This window comes from Peromyscus eremicus, chromosome 5, assembly GCF_949786415.1.
Source record: "Peromyscus eremicus chromosome 5, PerEre_H2_v1, whole genome shotgun sequence".
Lineage (NCBI taxonomy): Eukaryota > Metazoa > Chordata > Mammalia > Rodentia > Cricetidae > Peromyscus > Peromyscus eremicus.
Genome location: NC_081420.1, coordinates 97,488,876 through 97,509,167, shown reverse-complemented (window position 1 = coordinate 97,509,167; position 20,292 = coordinate 97,488,876). Strand labels below are relative to the sequence as shown.

At 48.4% G+C, this 20,292-nt stretch overlaps 1 protein-coding gene and 2 non-coding genes across 3 annotated transcripts in view; 1 reads left to right on the top strand and 2 right to left on the bottom strand.

The window, feature by feature from the left end:
• The first annotated feature begins 270 nt into the window (after positions 1 to 270).
• Positions 271 to 20,292, top strand: part of Vac14 (VAC14 component of PIKFYVE complex) — a 114,545-nt gene continuing 94,523 nt past the window's right edge. The window contains exons 1-9 of the mRNA XM_059264007.1: positions 271 to 674; positions 14,604 to 14,754; positions 15,058 to 15,225; positions 16,110 to 16,172; positions 16,968 to 17,075; positions 17,769 to 17,878; positions 18,126 to 18,232; positions 19,120 to 19,254; positions 19,677 to 19,829. Coding sequence (XP_059119990.1) covers positions 571 to 674; positions 14,604 to 14,754; positions 15,058 to 15,225; positions 16,110 to 16,172; positions 16,968 to 17,075; positions 17,769 to 17,878; positions 18,126 to 18,232; positions 19,120 to 19,254; positions 19,677 to 19,829 — 1,099 coding nt within the window. The 5' untranslated portion in view covers positions 271 to 570. The remainder of the gene's footprint in view (positions 675 to 14,603; positions 14,755 to 15,057; positions 15,226 to 16,109; positions 16,173 to 16,967; positions 17,076 to 17,768; positions 17,879 to 18,125; positions 18,233 to 19,119; positions 19,255 to 19,676; positions 19,830 to 20,292) is intronic.
• On the bottom strand, positions 13,063 to 13,133 carry Trnag-gcc (transfer RNA glycine (anticodon GCC)). The gene has a single exon. It is a non-coding gene; the product is annotated as a tRNA-Gly (tRNA).
• Positions 13,634 to 13,704, bottom strand: Trnag-gcc (transfer RNA glycine (anticodon GCC)). The gene has a single exon. It is a non-coding gene; the product is annotated as a tRNA-Gly (tRNA).

The window sequence follows — 20,292 nt, the reverse complement described above, 5'->3', positions numbered from 1 at the left end:
GTGACTAAAGAACTAATGCATAAATTAAACTGAGTTAGGCTCCCTCCGTAAATTCCATTTCCAGAAGCCGGCTGCGAGATAAACCCTGGCAGCACGTCTGAAGCTCCACCCACCACCTGCTCTCCACTCTCACACAAAACACAGCACCGAACCGAGCCGCGGGCGGGGAGGGGGTGGAGCCCTGAGGAGCGTGGCCAATGCGCCACCGAAAGCGCGCGGGGGCGTGGCCGTGGAGAGGCGGAACCTTCGGCCAGCGGAAGGCGGAAGTGCTTGCGGCGTCACGTGACCTGAGTAACATGGCCGCGGCCCAGTGAGCGTTGCCGGTTCCTGGCGGGAGCTGGTCGCGTGAGCTGTGGGGCGGTCCGGGCTCCGCGTGGGAGAGCAGGGTCCGGGCAAGGTACCTGAGGCGGCGCGCGACGGCAGAACAAGGCAGGAGGGCCCGGGACGGTGTAGCCCATGAGCGGGCTCCGGGGTCCCTGCCGAGCCTCACACTCCCCTCGCCCTGGCGCAGCCCCGGCAGCCTCGGGCTAAGGTGTCTCGAAGCTCCCGGGCGCAGCGCGAGCTGCCACCATGAACCCGGAGAAGGATTTCGCGCCGCTCACGCCCAACATCGTGCGTGCCCTGAATGATAAACTCTACGAAAAGCGGAAGGTGGCTGCGCTGGAGATCGAGAAGTAAGAGCTCCTGAGACCCCGCCCTGGCTATGCAGCTCCTGCTGGCTTTGCTGGCCTCGGGTTCGGTATTGACCTCTCTTAGCACATTGCTTTAGAGCGGGAAATCCAGGAGCCCCATCATTGCCAAGTTCTTTAACCTCCTGGTGCCCCCAAATAGCAGCAGTGAAAATGAACTAACAACGTATGTGCAATACTTAGCACAGTGCCTGACACCAGGGTAATCCTTCTTGTGGCCTCAGTCAAAGCCGGCAAGATCAGAAAGTGGCCTCTCTGAAGGGGTGGAGAACTTCCTTGTGATGTTGTCCCGCCGGCTCTTAACAGCTTCTGAAGAGACCGTTAAATGGCCCAGTGCAGAAATCAGGTCAAAGCGTGATCCGCTGCTCAGAGGCTTGTCATGTTTAATCTTTAGTCGTGTCACTCTTCCTTGCCAGTGTAATTGGGGGAAATCTGACCTTCTCTTCTGCAAAATTATACGTGTGTAACGGTGCGTTGATGTTTGCTTTGTTTCCAGGTGTTCGGAACAGGGAATGTTTAATTGGTAATTTTTACTGAGTATGTGTGTGTGAGCGCGTGAAGTTTTTTACCCTCAGTCAAATCTTAGTGACAGTCAAGTGAGTAGATGGTTTCAGAAGAGTGGAAAGAAGCAGCCTGTGAAACTAGAAAAACACTAAAGTCCTGGAGCTTAAATGTCCAACATGGTAACGACTGACCGTATGTATCTACTTAAATTTAAGATAGACTGGTGATACAGGCCTGTAATTCTGGCACTTGGAAGGCTGAAGCAGAAATGGTGTACAAATTTGAGATTAGTTAGACCAAAGTAAAGGAAAAAAAAAGTAATAAATTGGTTAAAAAAATAAAATATTGAATTCATTTTAAATAAAAAATCGGTTTCACAGATGGGCGGTGGTGGCCCATGCCTTTAATCCCAGCACTCGGGAGGCAGAGGCAGGCGGATCTCTGTGAGTTCGAGATCAGCCTGGTCTACAGAACAAGATCCAGGACAGGCACCAAAACTACATAGAGAAACCCTGTCTCGAAAAATAAAAAATTTAAAAAAAAAAAATCAGTTTCACTACCCATATTCCAGGTGCAGTGCAGAATAGAAAACATTTCTGTCATTGTACAGTGCTCACTTGGACAGCCCTAAGCTATGGAGTAGTGCTCATTTATTGACCTAGGATAGATTCTTTACTCAAGGTTTCTTAACCTCGGTGCTGTTGATATTTGGGGATGCATAATTCTTGGCTGTAGTGGGCCGTTCTAAGCCTTGTGGGATTTTTAGCAGTCCCTCTACCCTTTACCCACTAGATGCCAGTAGTACTCCATCAGTGTGACAACCCAAATTGTCTTCAGACATTGCCAAATGTCCCTTGAAGGTACAAAATCACACCAGTTGAGAACAACTGCTTTGTCCTAGACTAATGGCTTTGGACTTAGGTAAGAAGACCCTCCCATTCCTCTGCAGTACTCAGCATGTCCACTCTGGCTGTTTCCTTCCTCAGCCACCACTTTTTTTGAGCTACCTCTTTTAGGATGTAAGCTTTCTGTTTACATCCTTGCTTTCCAGTGCTTGGCAAGTCTTAACAGGATTGCCATGCTGAATAGTGGGACCCAAAGATAGTGTATAGGCATGGTTGTGTGTCTATGTTCTGTTGGCTTTGTGAAGTTGCACTCTGTATTAGTCAACCTTCCATTACTATATCAAACACTCAAGATTTAAATGGGCTGGGTAATCTGTGATCATTTGGCCCTGTTGCTTTGGGTTTATGGGAAAGCCCTTTAAGGACACCCCCAAAAAGAGCTCTCAGTCAGCCTGACTCTAAAACCCTGTTATCTCCAAATAGTGCCAGCCTGGGACTCCACCTTGAATACATGGACCTTTGAGAAACAATTAAGATCCACTTGCATACTGACACCAGTTTTGTCCACCCACGCAGCTTCACAGAAGTACCTGCTTTTATCCTGGCCTGAGTCATCTGTTAGGTCCTTGAACAGAGGCTGTCACAACATCCTGCTTCCAGCACAGTCTGTATAAGTATTCCCTGCAGGTAGTTCTGTAGGAGCTTTGTTGTTAATTTTTTGTATTAGATACTGCCCTGGATTTGTAAAATTCAGAGAAACTTTAAGGGGACTATGACCTCCTTAAGAGCAAAGATGGTTTATTTATCTTCTGCACTTAGCACAGTGCCTAGTGGCATTTGATACATGACCACAAGAATGGATAGTTTTACTGTTTTGACAGGAAAGTAGCATTATAGTTAAGGACTTTGCTACTCAAAAGTGGCCTGCAGACGGCCACTGAAAAGAGACTCTAGCTTCATCCTAGAGTGAGTTAGAATTGGCACTTAAACAAGATCCCTGCATGACTGTTGCACATGTTAGAGTTTGACAAGGGCTAACTTCAAAGACCCTCTATTCTATACATAGAAAATTCCATATTTACATATGTTATTCATCAAACTAATCCTGGCAAACTAATCCTCAGCCAAATAGTCTATTAATCAAGCCCCATAGACACCCCATAGAAGTCAGAACATTGGCAGTTGCCTATGGAGTGTAGACAGCGCATGTGCTACAGAAATGAGTGTGCCTGTTCTGTTCTTAGGTGAGTGACCCCTCCAAGGTACCCTGTTTCTTAAGAGACCACATGGAATAGTGGTTCAGAGCTCTAAAGTCTGGTAGCTGGGCTTCAGACTCCTGTTCACTAGTTAGGTGAGCCTGAGCAACCTAATTAACCTCAATGTCCTCATCTGCAAACTAATAATAGTATTCATTGGAGCATTTGATTACTGGAGCTAATGTTGTAAAAGTGGTTAATGCAGTACTGGACACATTGCAACTGTTACATAATGTACAAACAGCTGTTACATAATTATTTTACGTATTTATAATTGTTTTATATCAGTACTGCTCTTGCCACTTTTTGGTTGTCAGAATAATGGTCTCCAGAAGATAACTTAATCCCTGGAACCTGTGAATATGTGATTTAAGATAGCAGGTATGAGCCTGAGGAGATGACTCAGTGGGAACATTAGTTCTTTTTCTGTTGCTGCAGTAAAACACCATGAGCCAAAGTCAACTTGTGGAAGAAAGGGTTTGTTTTGGTTTATGGTTTCATAGGGGAAGTCCAAAATGGCCGGGGATGCGTGGCAGCCCACGGCTGGAACAGGAAGCTGAGAAATCACATCCCCATCCACTCTCATAAAGCAAAAAGAGCAAACTGCAAGTGGGATGAGGCTGTAAACTGCCGGAGCCTACCTCCAGTGACATACTTCCAGCAAGGCTCCACCTCCTAAAGGTTCTGTAACTCCCCCCAGACAGTGCCACTACTGGCAACCAAATGTTTAGATATGCAAACCTATGGGGGATGTTTCTCATTCAAACACCACGGTGGGAAAAGTCCTTGCTTTGCCAGTGTGAGAACCTGAGTTTGGATCCCCAGCACTTACGTAAAACCTGGGGTTGGTAGCATGCACCTAGAACCCCAGGTTTGCTCAGTCTGTCTAGGTGAAACAGTGAGCTCCAGGTTCAGTGAGAGACCCAGTGTCAAAAACTAAAGTTCTATTTATCTTTCCTGTGATGGAGACAACTACCCAAAGTTGGCTTCTAGCCTTCTCATGCACACGTACATGCAAGTGTAGCTGGACATGCCTCTGTTATACATCACAGAGCCAAAGGATGGGGAGAGGGGACAGCAGATACAATCAAGGTTACTGATCAGGTGACTTTAAAATGGGAAGAGTAGCCTAGATTACTCTGTGGACCCACTGTAACTGCAAGCATCCTTTAGTGTGAAAGAGGGAACCAAGAAGAGTATTAGAGACTCCAGCAGCCATCACTGGCTTTGAAGTTCTAAGGGGCAGCTAGCCAGAGAGTGTGGGCATCATCTAGAAGCTGGTCAGAAGGTGGATTTTCCTGTAGAGCAGTGGTTCTCAACCTTCCAAATGCACCGACCCTTGAATACAGTTTTCATGTTATGGTAACCTCCAACCATACAATTATTTCATTGCTATTTCATAACTATAATTTTGCTATTGTTATGAATCACAGTATAAATATCTGATATGCAGGATATCAAAGGGCTCTCGACCCACAGGTTGAGAACTGCTTCTGTAGAACCTCCAAAATGTAAAGCAACTTGCCCATACCTTGATTAGCTCAGTAAGATCCATAAGTTGTGTCTTAAGCTTCTAAGTTTGTGGTAACTTGTAACAGTAGCCAGTAGGAAACTGGTACAACTCTGGAAGTACGGGTGATAAAGCTCAGTGAGCAATGAAGTGTTTGTCTAGAAGCTCTAGACCTTCACATCATGCCATCTCTCAGGAAGAGACCAAAGACCCGTCTGCGCATTAGGTTTGCCCTTGCCTTTCCTAGACTGAGCAGGAAGCCCACACAACCTCATGGACAGCTGAGCCCAGTAGTCAGAGTGAGATATGATTAGGACTCTTTAAAGTACAGCTCTAGAGAATAAGATTCAAATCTCAAAGGCAGAATAGGAAACTGCTTTGTGGTTTTCAAGGAGGCAGGAGTCTCAGGCTTCCTTAGTTGCTCTAACTGAAACTGCCCATTGGGTGAAGTGGAAGGTGAGGGGAAGTAATGTAAACTGAGAGGTGTTAAGTGTATTTTGAGCTTTTCTCAAAAATCCCTAAGTGCACAGATAGGGTTAGAATGGTCTACCCCTGCTGCTATAACGAAGTACCATAGCCGGTGGTTTCGGTAATAGCCGTTCACTTCTCACGGTTCTAGGGGCTGGGCTTTTTCTCCACATACAGGCACTTTGGGGTTAGCACCTCAGCTTGTGAAGTTGGAGTATAAAAGGCACTTGGTCACTATGATCATCAGTAAGTACAGTGAAACCTAAGGCCACACGTGTGTAAAGTTCCATCTGCCCCACCACAGGGGTAGAAGTGGGATACAGAGAGATGTACAAAAGCATCCCTGTGCCGGGCGGTGGTGGCGCATGCCTTTAATCCCAGCACTGGGAGGCAGAGGCAGGCAGATCTCTGTGAGTTCGAGGCTAGCCTGGTCTACAAAGTGAGTTCCAGGAAAGGCGCAAAGCTACACAGAGAAACCCTGTCTTGAAAAACCAAAAAAAGAAAAAAGAAAAAAAAAAGAAAAGCATCCCTGTGTTTAGCCATTGTCCACCCACCCTTCCTCTCACTGCCCTGTGAACCAGATGGTGCTAATCCATTTCACAGATGAGAAAGTGGAGATTTCTTATTATATCATCTTTCCCAGGTTTACAGCCAGAACCTGGATGTACAACCCAGGTTTATCTGTCCCAAAAGGCATCCCCATAAGCTGGGTGTATAAACTCTCCCTCTAAGCAAGAAATCCCACTTCTGATAGTGGGTTCCCCCACTCAAGGGTGATGTGTGGACAATGAATTTCATCCTTGGACATCTCTGTAGTGGCTTTAGCTACTGTGTTGAGTTCTCTAGAGCCCATCTGCTCAGATGACAGCCAGTACTGCATTTGGTGTTCCTGTGGGAGGTAAGATCTTTTATAGTTATTGCAGGTCCTCAGACACTAAACCTGCAAGCAAAGGTATGCTTGGTTCCACTGTGCTAGCATGTTGTGACCAGTGTCTAATTGCACCTACTGCGAGCCTGCTGGGCATAGGCCCTGAAGAGCTTCCCTCCCACTGCCTCAGTCTGCATGCTGCCACAATAGCAGAAAGGTGAAGGCACTCAGTTTTAGAATGGCAGCTCTGGGTTGTTGTGTTTGTTTTGAGGAGTTTTTTGTTTGTTTGTTTGTTTTTAAGAAAGGTTTTCATGTAGCCCAGGCTAGCCTCAAACTCCTTGTGTAGCCAAAGATGACCTTGAACTTCTATCTCCTCCTCCTAAGTACTGAGATTGTAAGTATGTGTCACCATGTCTGATCTGTGTAGTGCTGGGCATAGAACTCGGGGCTTCGTGCATGTTGGGCAAGCACTCTACCAACTAAGATACCTCCCCCCCCACCCCTGTTTATTTTTTTGAGACAGGGTCTCATGTATCCCATGCTGACCTCAAGTTCCCTGTGTAACAGAGGATGACCTTGAAGTAGAGATCAGCCTGCCTCCATCTTTTGAGTACTGGGACCACAGGCTTGCACCTCCACCGCACCTGGTTTTAGTCAATGTTGGGGATGGAAATCAGAGTCTCATGCATGCTAGGCAAGCACTCTGCCAACTACACTACATCCCAGTCCCCACTTCGGGTTTTGTGGCTTTTCAATTTCAAGGGACACAGTGATTGATCAGTATTAATGAAAAGATTGGTAAGATGCTGGTCTATTCCCTCCTGGAGAGGTAAATCTAGGAGAGAGGTACACTGTGGTTATTAGAGCAGGTCGTGCAGCCTCTGTAGAGAGGAGGCTTGCTCTGTCCTGCTGCTGGCCGTGGGAAGGGCACATTTTTCACAATGGCTTCTCTGGTGTTCCTGAGCTTAGCTTCCACCACCAGCCGTACAACTCCAGCAAGTGCAATCTTACCTGCACTTCGGATTCCAAAAGCCTGCTGATGTGGTGTGCTTGAGAGCCCAGGCACAGTTAGGGACCAGAGCTCTGAAGGATACTTGCATAGTTCCTGGTTGTGTCCTAGAGTGGTTTGAGGCAACTTGTGAAGTTTGGAGCTTAGGCTTAGCCCTGCTGTTTATCAGCAGCGGGACCTACAGCAGATTGCTTAGTCCGGGGTCAGAGGCTGGCAGTGGCCTGTGTTCTGCCCACAGGACTGTTTGCTTTGGCCTGAATCTCAGAGCATTTGAAACTGAGAATTTGAGACAGGGTCTCATGTATCCCATGCTGACCTCAAATTCCCTGTGTAACAGAGGATGACCTTGAAGTAGAGATCCGCCTGCCTCCATCTTTTGAGTACTGGGACCACAGACTTGCACCACCACCGCTCCTGGTTCACAATGAAAGTTGGGTTTTCTTGCTGGGTGGTGGTAGCATGAAACTTTGATCCCAGCACTCGGGAGGGGAGACAGACAGATCTCTGTGAGTTTGAGGCCAGCCTGGTCTACAGAGAGACTTCCCAGACGCCAAGGTGGTTACACAGTAAAAATGCTGTCTCAATAAAAAGAAGAAAAGAAAGAAATATGGGTTTCTGTGGAGCTATGGCTGGGGGTGCCACATTCCTGTTCAGTAAGAGCCAACTCCTTACCCATCTGCTGGCATGCTGCTCACCAAGGCTTGTCACACCAGTACCTCCATTGGCTTTGTTTGACTCCCCTGCCTACCTCCTGTGAAGATTGCTTGCTTGCTTGTTTGTTTGTTTGTTTGTTTGTTTGTTTGTTTTGAGACAGGGTCTCTCTGTGTAGCCCTGGCTGTCCTGGATCCCGCTCTGGAGACCAGGCTGGCGTCGAACTCAGAGATCCACCTGCCTCCGCCTCCCAAGTAGTGGGATTAAAGGTATGCGCCACCACCGCCTGGATAAGATTGCATTTGTGACTTCTGGTTGAATGTCTCTGTGCCTTTTTTTTTTTTTTTTTTTTTTTTTGGATGTGCCTTGAAAGCATGCTGGGTGAAGCCAGCCAGTTACAGAAGGTCAGAAGCACCGTATCTCTAGAGACAGCAGCAGATTGTGGTTGCCAGAATTGAAAGAGAAAAGCTAGAGAAAGGAGAGTGACAGCCAAGGGACACAGATTTTCTTTAGAGCTTGTGGAAATGCCTTCAAGTTATTGTTGTACTAGCTGTACAGCTCTGTACAACAGCCACTGGGCTGTATACTTGCAAGTAGTTAATCAATGGCTTGTAGATTATATCTTGTCTTTGAAGTGAGAAGACAGTTGTTATATCGTTACAGTGTGAGGAGAGCACTTACCCAATGGTCACAATTGTTGTCACCTAAAATCAAAATCCTCCTTTCTCCCAGCCATATCCAGTGGATGCTTGGTACGATTTTGGTTGAGGAATTGTGTCAGACTTTTTGTTTGTATTATGTATATGAATGTTTTCCCTGCATGTGTGCTTGTGCCTATGGAAGCCAGCCAGAAGAGGGCATCAGATTCCCTGGAACTAGAGTTACAGACAGTTGGGTGCTACCATTTGAGTGCTGGGAATTGAACTCACGTCCTCTGGAAGAGCCTCAAGTGGCTTAACTGCTGAGCTATCTCTCCAGCCCTTAGGTATTTTTTTAAACAATATGTTTATCCCTTGATAATTATATGCATGCAAATCATATTTTTTATTATCTTCACTCCCAGCTTGTTCCCTAACTCAGTATGTGTTTTGTGAGTTAAGTCTCAGGCCTTGTCAGAAGATACTTGGCCTGTCCTCAGAGGCACGTGTTCATTCCCATTCAGTTTTCTGGTGATGTGTGAGCAAATGGAAAACAACTTACTCCAGTACTCGATGGAGCAGATGGAGATATACTTACCCAGATTCTCTTTGGGAAATCACTGCCTGGATGTGCCTTCTGAGTACATATGTCATATGGAGAACTGAGACAGAATTGGATTTGCAGGGGGGTAAAAATTTAAAAAGGCAGCCCCACGTCCAGGCTGCAAGTTTCCTAACAAAGGAATGAATGTCAACTCTGGGCTTACCTTTATATCCTCCTTAGAGCCAGAATGAGACAGGCTACTTGGTCAGCGTCTGTTGAATGGGCGTTGCTTGGGTGGTGTGTGTAGAACACATTATCTCCTGGTTCTCACTTTGCTGTGGTGCGGGTGCTTGAGCACATGCAGTGCAGAGTATGTGATACACATTGTCTGGTATTCTTTTTTAAAGTGAAATTCTTATGATTAATTTACAAAGCTGTGTGGCCTTGTGTTGCTTAGTTTCCTCGGCTGTAAACTGGATTGAAGAGTAAGTACCAGACTGGGTGGCAGGTTTTAGGTTTAAATTTGATCACCAGTTGTCTTAGTTAAGGTTATCATTGCTGTGGTGAAACACCATTACCAAAAGCAATTGGAAGACCATGTTTATTTGGCTTAGTTTTTGCATCACTGTTCAGCATCAAAGGAAGTCAGGACAGGAGCTCAAACAGGGAACAACCTGAAGCTGATTGACCGACCATGGAGGGGTGCTGCTTACAGGTTTGCTCCTCGTGGCTTGTTCAGCCTGCTTTGTTATAGAACCCAGGACCACGAGCCCAGGAGTGTCCCCACCTACAATGAGTTGATCCCTTCCCCATCAGTCACTAGTTAAGGAAATGTCCTGCAGTCCTCTTTGCTTACAGCTTGATCATCTGGGGCATTTCCAAAATTGAGTTTCCCTCCTCTTAGATGACTGTAGCTTGTGTCAAGTTGACATAAAACTAGCCAGCACACATGTGTACATACATTGCCTGGCAGACAGTAAGTGCTCAGGCAGTGTTTATTTGTTTCTTATCTTCACAATAGAATATCTTGAGGATGTGCCTTGTCTGCACTCCTTGTGTGCATGGAGGAGACTTCAGGGATGTCTGAACACTGCGCAGTGGGGAGTGATGTACAGAAACGCTTCATGTCACCTGAGGGCTTGAGTCTGCACAAGAGAATCATCACTGAATGTGTTCACTTTCCAGCTCCAGTGGCCTCAAGAGGAGGAAGAAAGTGTGACACAGTTGAAAGGATATACTTTGTTGATATCAAGGGTTCAAACCTTCTATGATCCTGAGAATGGACTTAATTTCCCTAGGGTTGTTCAGATCTAGAAGTTGAGTGTGATAGTAGCTACTGTCATGATAATAGCTGACCTCTAAGGTCTACAGCATAGCGTGAGTGCTCACTGACTCACCAGTCCTTGTGTGGCCTGTGACTGTCACCAGGGCTATCAATGCAGGCTGTAGCTGGGTAGCACAGTGTGTGGCCCCACGTTTTCTCTTGGCTGATAACAATCCCATAGTATTCCACCATATGTAGTTCCCTCTGCCAAAGGAATAGTCAGTGTAGCAGTCTCTTTGATATCATGGAGTTGTTAAACCTGGTGTTGGCCAACACTGGGGCTCCTGTCTTGGGTGTCTGTCTCTGCCAGCCTCCCATACTTCCAGCCTGTTGCAAGCAGAGGCTCTGAGAAACCACTAGAGGACACAGAGCCACTGGGGGACTCTCTTGTTGAACCATTTTCAACACTTTGTGGGGAAACCAGGCGGTAGCAACCAGAGTATAGAACAGTAAATTCTGAGGCCTTTGTGTCATTGAAGGACCCCAGGGATTCGGGATCGGGAGAGTTTCTGGGCCAGATATTAACTTCAAAAACAAGTTCAGCCAAAGACCCCCCACCTCTGTCTCCCACGCTGTAGTTGAAAGCTGAGGCAGCCTAGAGTCTTTGAAGAAGACTCGGCCTGGAGCTGGGGTGCCTGCTGTTGAACTTCACTTACTCTGCTTCCCTTGTGGTTGCTCTTTTTCTCTGCACTCTCCCTGTGAAGTCACGAGACCAAGGCACTGGCTGGCTGAGGGCACAGTTTTAGAGTGCAGCTGCCCCTCAGCAGGATCGCTTCAGGTCACATCCCAGTGTGTGTGTGTGTGTGTATGTGTGTATGTGTGTGTCTTTCTGCAGGTACCAGCCATGGCTGTAGTGAGCTGGGCTCTTCTCAGTGTGTGTTTGGAGATCACAGGAACAGTGTCCTTTGCTCATGCTAACTTGTGATAAGATTAGAAGGGCTCAGCACCATCATCGGATGCTGTATCAGTTAGCCCCGCAGGTCAGGTTTGCCCGTGCTAGCAACATGGCAGCACAAGGCTTTGCCTATGTTTGCCCTACAGCTTGTGCCCCCATCAGCTCTGCCGGCCTTTACAGACTGCCTCCACTGGCAGGTGTTTACGGATTGGCCAGCTGCTGATACATAACACTGATCTGGAGACAGCTGACCCTAGAGTTGCAGAGAAGAATGAGACATTATGGAGGTAGAAGGTGACATCGATCAGTACACTTCGGACACTAAGTGCTTCTGGGTGCATTGGAGGAATGGGGCAACTGGGACTAGTACCTTAGTTGGTTGTTGTAGACCATGAGAGGGCAGGAAGCCAAAGAGGGATTCGAGAGGCAGGGTGAATGAGGAGGAGGGCGCACCTGATGGACAGAGGAGCAGACACCCTAGGAAGCTGGGGCTGGTGGAAGTGGAAGGTGATACTGGGGAGTGGACAGACTAGAGAGGTCATGTGGCCTGTTTTGATTGCTAAGAGTGGGCTTGATTGGTGGAACAAGACTGTCCCCAGGATAGCCGCTGTGCTGTCTGAACTAGTAATATTGATGAGAAGGTGCTAGAAAAGTTTCCCCTCCAGAGGGCACAATTGCTTGTGGACACTTGTTTGCCTGGAGAAAAATTACACTTAATGTAATGAGCCCTGTGCACATGGGACTTTAACGCTCTTTGTAATGGCCTAGGGTGACCTTTGTAGTGGCCTGGGGTGATCAAGTTGAGCCCTGCTAAGTCTCCCAACTGGTGTCCAACAAAGGAAGAAGGTGCCACTGAGCTCATGAATTGTCCCCACTTTGCATCTTCTCCTTTAAAACCCCTGTTGTTATTGAAAGCTGTGACTATGGCGCCAAGGCCCTATTCCTTCTCCCCCTCCCTGCCCCCTTTTACCAGTAGGACTGTCTGGGAGCCTGTGCTGTCTTCAGAGCTTCCTTACCGCCTTTCAGATTCCTAGCGCCCAACTCACAGCTTAGATCATCCCATCCATCCCCTGCTGGCCAAGTTCCATGGCTCCTTGTGGCCACCAGAGGGAGATGCAGTTGCTTTGCCAGCCTTCAGGGTCTTGCACTGCTAAGAGCCACCTTTCCAAACCTTGGCCTTGCTTCTGCCAAGCCAAATGCTTGCCCATCATACCTCTCAGCCAGAATCAACACCTACCCGGGCTTCAGAACTCTCTCCCATGCCTGCCCGCATAGACCACAACACGTTTCTCCTGTCGGACGACAGCTTTCCTCACCACTGTTCACTCTTGGTGGGTTTGTGCTGTCGTCCTGGAGGACTCTGGTGTTTTCTCTACCCACCCCAGCATAGCGTCCTTCACAGCCGGGGAATAATGCATCTGCGCAGGGCTGTCATCTAGGGGAGCACTCCCCCGCGGCTGCACGAATGAATGAATGTCCAGGAATCTGCAAGAGGGGGAGAGGAGCTAGTCTCAGGATGACTGTGGGAGAGAGGCTGTCTCTCCTCTTGGGGCCTGGCTTGAACCTGGAGGATTCATGTCCTCACTGTGTCCTCACATTCCAGGAGCTGCTGTGGCTTGTGCCAGGCAAAAGCAGAACTAGGGTTCTGGGCTGGAGTGGGAGGCAGAGTTACTCATAGTGGCTGTGGTGTAACCCCATGTGTGGTTCAGGACCTCTGTGGAATTTAGGAAATGGTTTTCCGTCAAGAACATTTTTAAAAAATCAAGCCAAAAACAAGTCATTTGCAATTTTATGAGTATGCTTTTAACTTAAGCAGTACAAAGTATTCACTTTCATCTCTTAGAATTAAAAGGATTGCTACTGCATTGGCCGGGAATCGAACCCGGGCCTCCCGCGTGGCAGGCGAGAATTCTACCACTGAACCACCAATGCTCCAGCTGTCAGCAGCTGTGTGGCACCTCCCTTTAACCCCATTCCTGGGCCTCCTCGTGTCTGTGTTAAGTCACAGACTGTGAACCCAGTTTCTGATACTGCCACATCAGCACAGCTGCCAGAGCAGCTAGCTCCAGATCAGGAGGGAGCAAAGGGTGGGTATGAGTTTGTGTGAAGTAGATTTGCCTTGGGGCCTTGAGACAGGAAAGACGGCTCCACTCCCTCCTCCTCAGTAAGTGGCAAAACCCGTGGAGACTGGGCAAGCCTCCCCTCTGCTGCACGGGTCCTGTTGAACTGTTGTGCCTCTCTCAGCTTTCACACTGCCTCTTCCTGGCGGCTGGCCCAGACTAAGGGCAGTGCTGTGGAGTCCCCTTTCAGGTGGAGGCGAGGAAGTCAGACTCCTACAGCCAACTCCTACTTGTTGAAGAGCCCAGCAGCTCTCCATGGACTCTGGGCAGAAATCCCAAAAAAAAAAAAAAAAAAAAAAAAAAGGCTAGCTCTGCATTGGCCGGGAATCGAACCCGGGCCTCCCGCGTGGCAGGCGAGAATTCTACCACTGAACCACCAATGCTCCAGCTGTTTTGTGTGTTGTCTGTAGAGCTCTTCTCAGGTCCACTGATGAAACACCAGGCTTCACCTGGCTGGTTTGTCCTGTTTGGGAGACTGCACGGGTTTAGTGCATGTGTTCTTTTCCAACCTTCTTATAAGCTGCTGCTTTTAGAGTCAGGGCCTGTGATCTGACAACTCCCACCTAAAAGCCCTTTAGCCATCCTAACCTCAGCCCCCATAATGACATGCTTTCCTTCCATACATGAGCCTTCCTTTACCATGAGCTGATGCATGCATATTACCCATGAGTCTCCTAACCTATGAGTTAAATAAACCTCTTTTCTTTATAAGTATTCTGGCTCTGGCATTTCATTATAATAGGCAATGGACTAGTACACCTGGCTTTCTTTACTTAAATAACGTCTCAAATGGGACCATTCTGTCAGCCTCTTGGACATAGACAGTATGTTCTGCATCTGTGGTAGCACTACATTTTACTACAATTTTCTGTTTGTGTTTGGATTTCGCCACTGGGCTGGAGCCAGATGAAGCTCTGCATCCCCAGCACAGATCAGAGGACTCCTTGGATGCATGAGTGCAAAGCTGAGCAAGGGTTTGATAAAGATAGGTTATATCTTTTAAAAAAAAAAAAAGCATTGCATTTTTGATACTTGGTAAGACATTAATTTACATTCTCTCAGATTCCTAGAAGTGAGCTGGCCCCACTATTCCTCACTGCAAAAGGGAAACTAAAACCCTGGGTAGGGCAACAGTTAAGACCCAGGTAGCAGCAGAGCTGAGAGGACCTGCCCACAGAGGAGGACCCCAGTCTTCTTTTGTAAAGGTCATCTCTGTAGAGCCCAGGCCACAGGGACAGCCTGGTATCACCTGTCCCACAGCCCCTCTCTCCTCCCTTTCCAGGCTGGTGCGGGACTTCGTGGCCCAGAACAATACCATGCAAATCAAACATGTGATCCAGACCCTGTCTCAGGAGTTTGCCCTGTCCCAGCATCCCCACAGCCGGAAAGGGGGCCTCATCGGCCTGGCAGCCTGCTCTATCGCCCTGGGCAAGGTATGTTTTCTCCTGAGGAACAAACACCAGGAATGGACTTCATTCTGACTGAGGTGCCCAGATACCTTCCAACCCAAGCTCCAGCGGGGCCATTGCAGACTTGTATTTTATCAAGACTATTCCGCATATAAGACTACCAGCAAACATGGCCTTGTGGCCTGACAGCCATGTCCCCATAGAGTGGTCCCACTTCTGGGAGGCTGGCTTGGGATGGCACCAGGCCATCAGCTCCACCAGCTGAGTCTGCCGGCTGCAAAGCCAGGGGCCTAGCCCTTCTGACTGTTCTCCTTCTGCTCATTGCAGGACTCAGGGCTCTACCTGAAGGAGCTGATTGAACCAGTGCTGACCTGCTTTAATGATGCAGACAGTAGGCTGCGCTACTACGCTTGTGAGGCCCTCTACAACATCGTCAAGGTGGCCCGAGGTGCAGTGCTGCCACACTTCAACGTTCTGTTTGACGGGCTGAGTAAGGTAACTTCTGATGAGGCTAAGAACAGACCGCCCAGCTAACCTGACTTTCTAGGACACTGCCCAGATGCAAGTGGAGCAGATAATAAGCATGTTGCTACAAGGGACACATACTGTCTGAATCTAATTTTTCATAGACTTTTATCTGTATAGTCTTGATGTCCCTGTCTGTCTTCATTGCACTTGGTGAAAAGTGTCAGCCTGCCTTACACATTAACAGAAAAGCTGGAGTTTGAGAAGCAGTAACCTCCCAGACAAAGGCAATAATGGTGACTCCACAGTACAGGCTGTCCCCTGTAAGGACAGTGATTACAATCTCCCTGGCGTGCTAAATAATCCCTTATAGAGCTTTAGGGTCCCTATTGCTCTCCTTCATGGCTCAGCCTGGTGGGGTTGCCTCCCCTCACATTGTTAGAGTTGCCCTCCCCTTACCCTGGTGGGGTTGCCTTCCCTCAGCCTGGAGGAGTTGCCCTCCCCAGCCATGTATAGTGGCCCAGAAAGTCTGTAACCCCTGCAGAATGAACAACATGGACATTTCTAAATGCCACCCTCACCGATGTCTCTGTGAGAGAACCAAGCCTTTTAAGATGGGAATGCCCTGGGAGCAGCCAGTGGAAACCCAGTGTCTGATCTAGTTACAACATGGCCTGAGAACCCCAGCAGAGCTTGCAGGCGGGGAAGGGGGGTTGTCCCTGAACAAATGGGAATTCCACTGTAACTGACTGACTGACTCCCTCCCCTACCTTTCTCAGAGGCAGGTTCTGGGGAAGACACCATTTGGTGTTCTAATCTGCACCGTGGCCTCAGCTCTTGCTTAGCTTTAGTGCCTCAGCTTCCATGTCAATGACTGAACGCTGCCTCTGTTTCTCTATCTTGGTGCCTCATAGTTGGCTGCTGACCCAGACCCCAATGTGAAAAGTGGATCTGAACTCCTAGACCGACTTTTAAAGGTATTTCTACTTTGTCCCTCTTTTATTTTTAGAATTTATTCCTCTGTCTGTGTAGAGTAGAAATTCTGGCATTGAAGATGTTTTTCCTCATTTAAATTTTTGTTATATATAGTACATAACATATGTCTGAAAGCTTACTGCCTGGTATGCAGTTTCCATGACAAGTATATAGAGCTGTGTCACTACCACAGTCAAAATACAGAATTGTGCCATCCCCCTAAATGAAAATCTTCTGTTTTGGGGGGATGGATCTATCTTACTATTTTATGTGTCTAGGTGCTTTGCCTGCATGTATGTCTATGCACCACCTGTGTGCCTGATCACAGCAGAGGTAATAATAAGAGGGTGTCATATTCCCTGGAACTAGTTACAGCTAGTTGTGAGCTGCCATATGGGTGCTGAGAATTCAACCTAGGTCCTCAAGAATAGCAACCAGTGCTCTTAACTGCTGAGCCATCTCTCCAGCCCAGAATCATGTGTTTTAATGCCTCACCCAGAGCAATGAAGTTGAACTTCCACCCCAGTGTCCCATGACAGGATGCTGGGCTTTGCCCCAGACTTCAGAGTAGGGTTTTGTCATTCATTTGGGTCTCTTGACTTTTCTCTGCTCACCATCCATCATCTTGTTTGGCTTTGAGCCTGTGGCAGTACCAATTCTCCAGGACCTCTCTCTCCTACCTGACTCTGGATCTGCCGTTTCACTCCATGGTTCCCTGACCCTCAAGTCAGTCCAGGGCCTGCAGCACAGCAAGCCAAGCTCTGTCTCTTCATAGCCCTTACTCCTTTGACCCACAGGACATTGTGACAGAAAGCAACAAGTTTGACCTGGTGGGCTTCATCCCCCTTTTGCGGGAGAGGATTTACTCCAACAACCAATACGCCCGGCAGTTCATCATCTCCTGGGTAAGGTCCAGTCCTTGGTAGATTCTTCTAGCCACCAGGAGTCTAGTCCCATGAGCTCTGACACACACAGTGTTTCCTTGGGCTAAGAGATATCACCTCGTATATCCCTAATAACTTCAGACACCTCATCACGAAAAACACTATGGGCTGGACATGGTGACACATCCTTTAATCCCAGCACTTAAGAGGCAGAAACAGTCAGATTTCTGTGAGTTCAAGGCCAGCCTGGTCTATAAAGCAAGGTCCCGGCCAGTTAGGACGACACAGTGAGACCCTGTCTCAAAAAACAAAGCAGCAAAAGCACTTTGTCTGGTGTCGTCTTCACTGCCTGTCCTGTTTGCTCCTGAAGGGATGAGAGTCTTTCCTTGTCCTAGAAAATGCCCAGGATCTCAGAAGCCCTTAGAGCTGCATCCAGCAGCTCCACCTTTGCGAGCCTTCTGGTTTCATCCAGCCTTCCCTATCAACCCCCCTCTCCTCCAGCATCCAAATCGTCTTGGAGTCAGACTCCCAGTTCCTTGCCCATTGAGCAGAAAAATGATGGCTGCCAGCACCGTCCACCATAGATACGTGCAGTGCCATGACACAGGCCTCTAGTCCTTTTCACTGCTGGTCCCAGTGGAAGAGAGTAGGAGACAAGGCTCTGTCCCTGAGCCAGGTCTCCCAGCTCTCCCTCTCACTGCCCTCCTCCTTCAGATCCTGGTTCTGGTGTCAGTGCCGGACATTAACCTGCTGGATTACCTGCCGGAGATCCTGGATGGGCTTTTCCAGATCCTGGGTGACAATGGCAAAGAGATTCGGAAAATGTGAGTGGGTGGGGGGAAGGATCAAGCAGCTGCCACTCACTAGACTCCCTTTGGGTGCCCATGATCACATACAGCTCCATATTCTGGTGACTAGGACACACCCTTTACTTCTTCCCATATCCTTCCCCATGGAGGAGTGGAAAGCTCGTCTTCCCTTCTCTGCTCAGTGTCCTGACAAGTGTAGGGATGTGACCCAGAGCAGAAATGGGCTGACATGCTAGCTCATTCCTCCTTTTCTCATTGGTAGGTGTGAGGTGGTTCTTGGAGAATTCTTGAAAGAAATTAAGAAGAACCCCTCCAGTGTGAAGTTTGCTGAGATGGCCAACATCCTGGTGATCCACTGCCAGACCACAGGTGAGTATTTGGAGGGCCTGTAGTCACTACTGCCTCCTCAGAAGCCCCGTCTCTGATACACAAGTTTCAGTATGTGGCAAAAGGGAGTCCAGGTGGGAGAGGCACTGTCTGTGACTCTGGACCTGGAAGCAGTGGTGATAGGTGTGGGTAAGGAAGAGACCTGGCTTCTCCTTTAACAGATGCCCTTTACCTGCTCTGAAGATCTTGTAGACGTGCTTTGCCATAGGTAAAGGTGGGGCGCTTAGAGGTCAGAGTCGCCTTTCCCTCAGCATCTGTTGTTATCAAACCGCAGTGAAGCAGTCACAGCAACAGCTGCTTGTTACTGGCCGTGAACCTACAGGTCAGCTGGGTGGTTTTGCTCCCAAGGCCAGGCTGGACCTAATCATGCCCCTGAAGCCAGTTGTGGGATCTGTTGGAGCTGGTCTGGGATGGTCTCACGCACATCTGGCTCTTCACTGGCATGAGGGGTGGGGCTAGCAGTCTCAGCATCCAGTAGGCTAGGGTTCCAAGAGAGATAGGAACCAGAGACACCATCACCACAACTACATGCTATTGGCCAGAGAAGCCAGTTTTCTGGATCTAAGGATAGGAAAATGAATTCACTTAGAAATGAAACACCAGTCATATTGCAATAGGGCATGGATTCAGGGAGGGTAGGGTATGATGGCTGTTTTCAAAGTCCAGCACAAGATTATTGCTCTCTCTTAACATTATCTTGACTAACCTTTAGGAGGCAGAGAGTCCAGAAAGTATTGTATTCACATAGCTAGAAGCAATCAAGCCCCTGATTCATCAACCTCCAGGCCTAGCCTTTGTGCATGTTAGATGAGAGGGAACTCTCCAATGCATGTGCCAGCCCCTCTAGAAGCCACCAATTCCCCTTCCAGATGACCTGATTCAGCTTACAGCCATGTGCTGGATGCGGGAGTTCATCCAGCTGGCGGGCCGGGTAATGCTGCCCTACTCCTCTGGGATCCTGACTGCTGTCCTGCCCTGCTTGGCCTATGATGACCGCAAGAAAAGTATCCTTCACTGTGGAGAAGAGACTGTGAAGTGGAGGGATCCTAAGTGGGAAGGGGCTCCCTTAGGCTCCTTCATTCCTCCAAACGGTCTAGCATCTAGGAAGCAGGAGATGGAGCTGAATGTAGATTAGGAAAGCAAGGGACACAGGACTAATGCTGGCTGTCCCCAGTCCTCACCTGTTTACTTCCAGATATGAAACAGCAACCTCATGTACCAAGGTTCCACCACTCTGAGCTCATTCTGCTGTACCTTGGGTGGGAAAGATCCCAGTGGAGGAGGGATCACCTGTGAGAAGAGTATCTCACAAGGGTGCATGTGGCAAGAACAGGACTCAGGGAGGACGGAGCCCATGACCAGGAAGACTCGTGGCCTGGGGCTTCAGGAGGTGTTTGATGGGGGAGCTCCTTACATCAGTAGACAGGCATCAAGGAGGTGGCCAATGTGTGTAACCAGAGCCTGATGAAGCTGGTCACTCCCGAGGATGACGAACCAGATGAGCCAAAGCCAGTAACACAGAGGCAGACAGAACCCAACCCTGAGGACTCCCTACCAAAGCAGGAGGGGACAGCTAGTGGTGAGTACCCTGACGTCAGAGTCCTCACTTCTGCTGCTGGGTAAACAGGGGTCCTGGGACTAAACTTGTAGTGTCATTTACAGATGGTGACTGGTTCTGGTACCTGCCCAGTGCAGCAGGTACTTTGTTAGCCCCGTCCTACAGGCTCTGACAGCTGCCCCCAGAGCCCATGCTCTTCACTCTTGTCACCTCTAAGACCATTACACACTGCCCTTGATCTCCTCCTGGGTTCAGCCTCCATCGAGTTATTGTTGGGAACATGACCAGAGCACCAAGCTGTGCAGTTCGTTTGATTCTCAGATTCTGGCCCTCCCTGCCCTAGCCATTCTCAGGGAGGAGGGGTCGGGAGAATGCTAGTTTACTAAGTACTGGAGATTTATTTCTACTGCACAAGTCAGTGCCTTGAAACAGTCCTTTCAAAGGCTTTCTTTACATTATTTCCTTGTTTATTTGTAAAATAAAA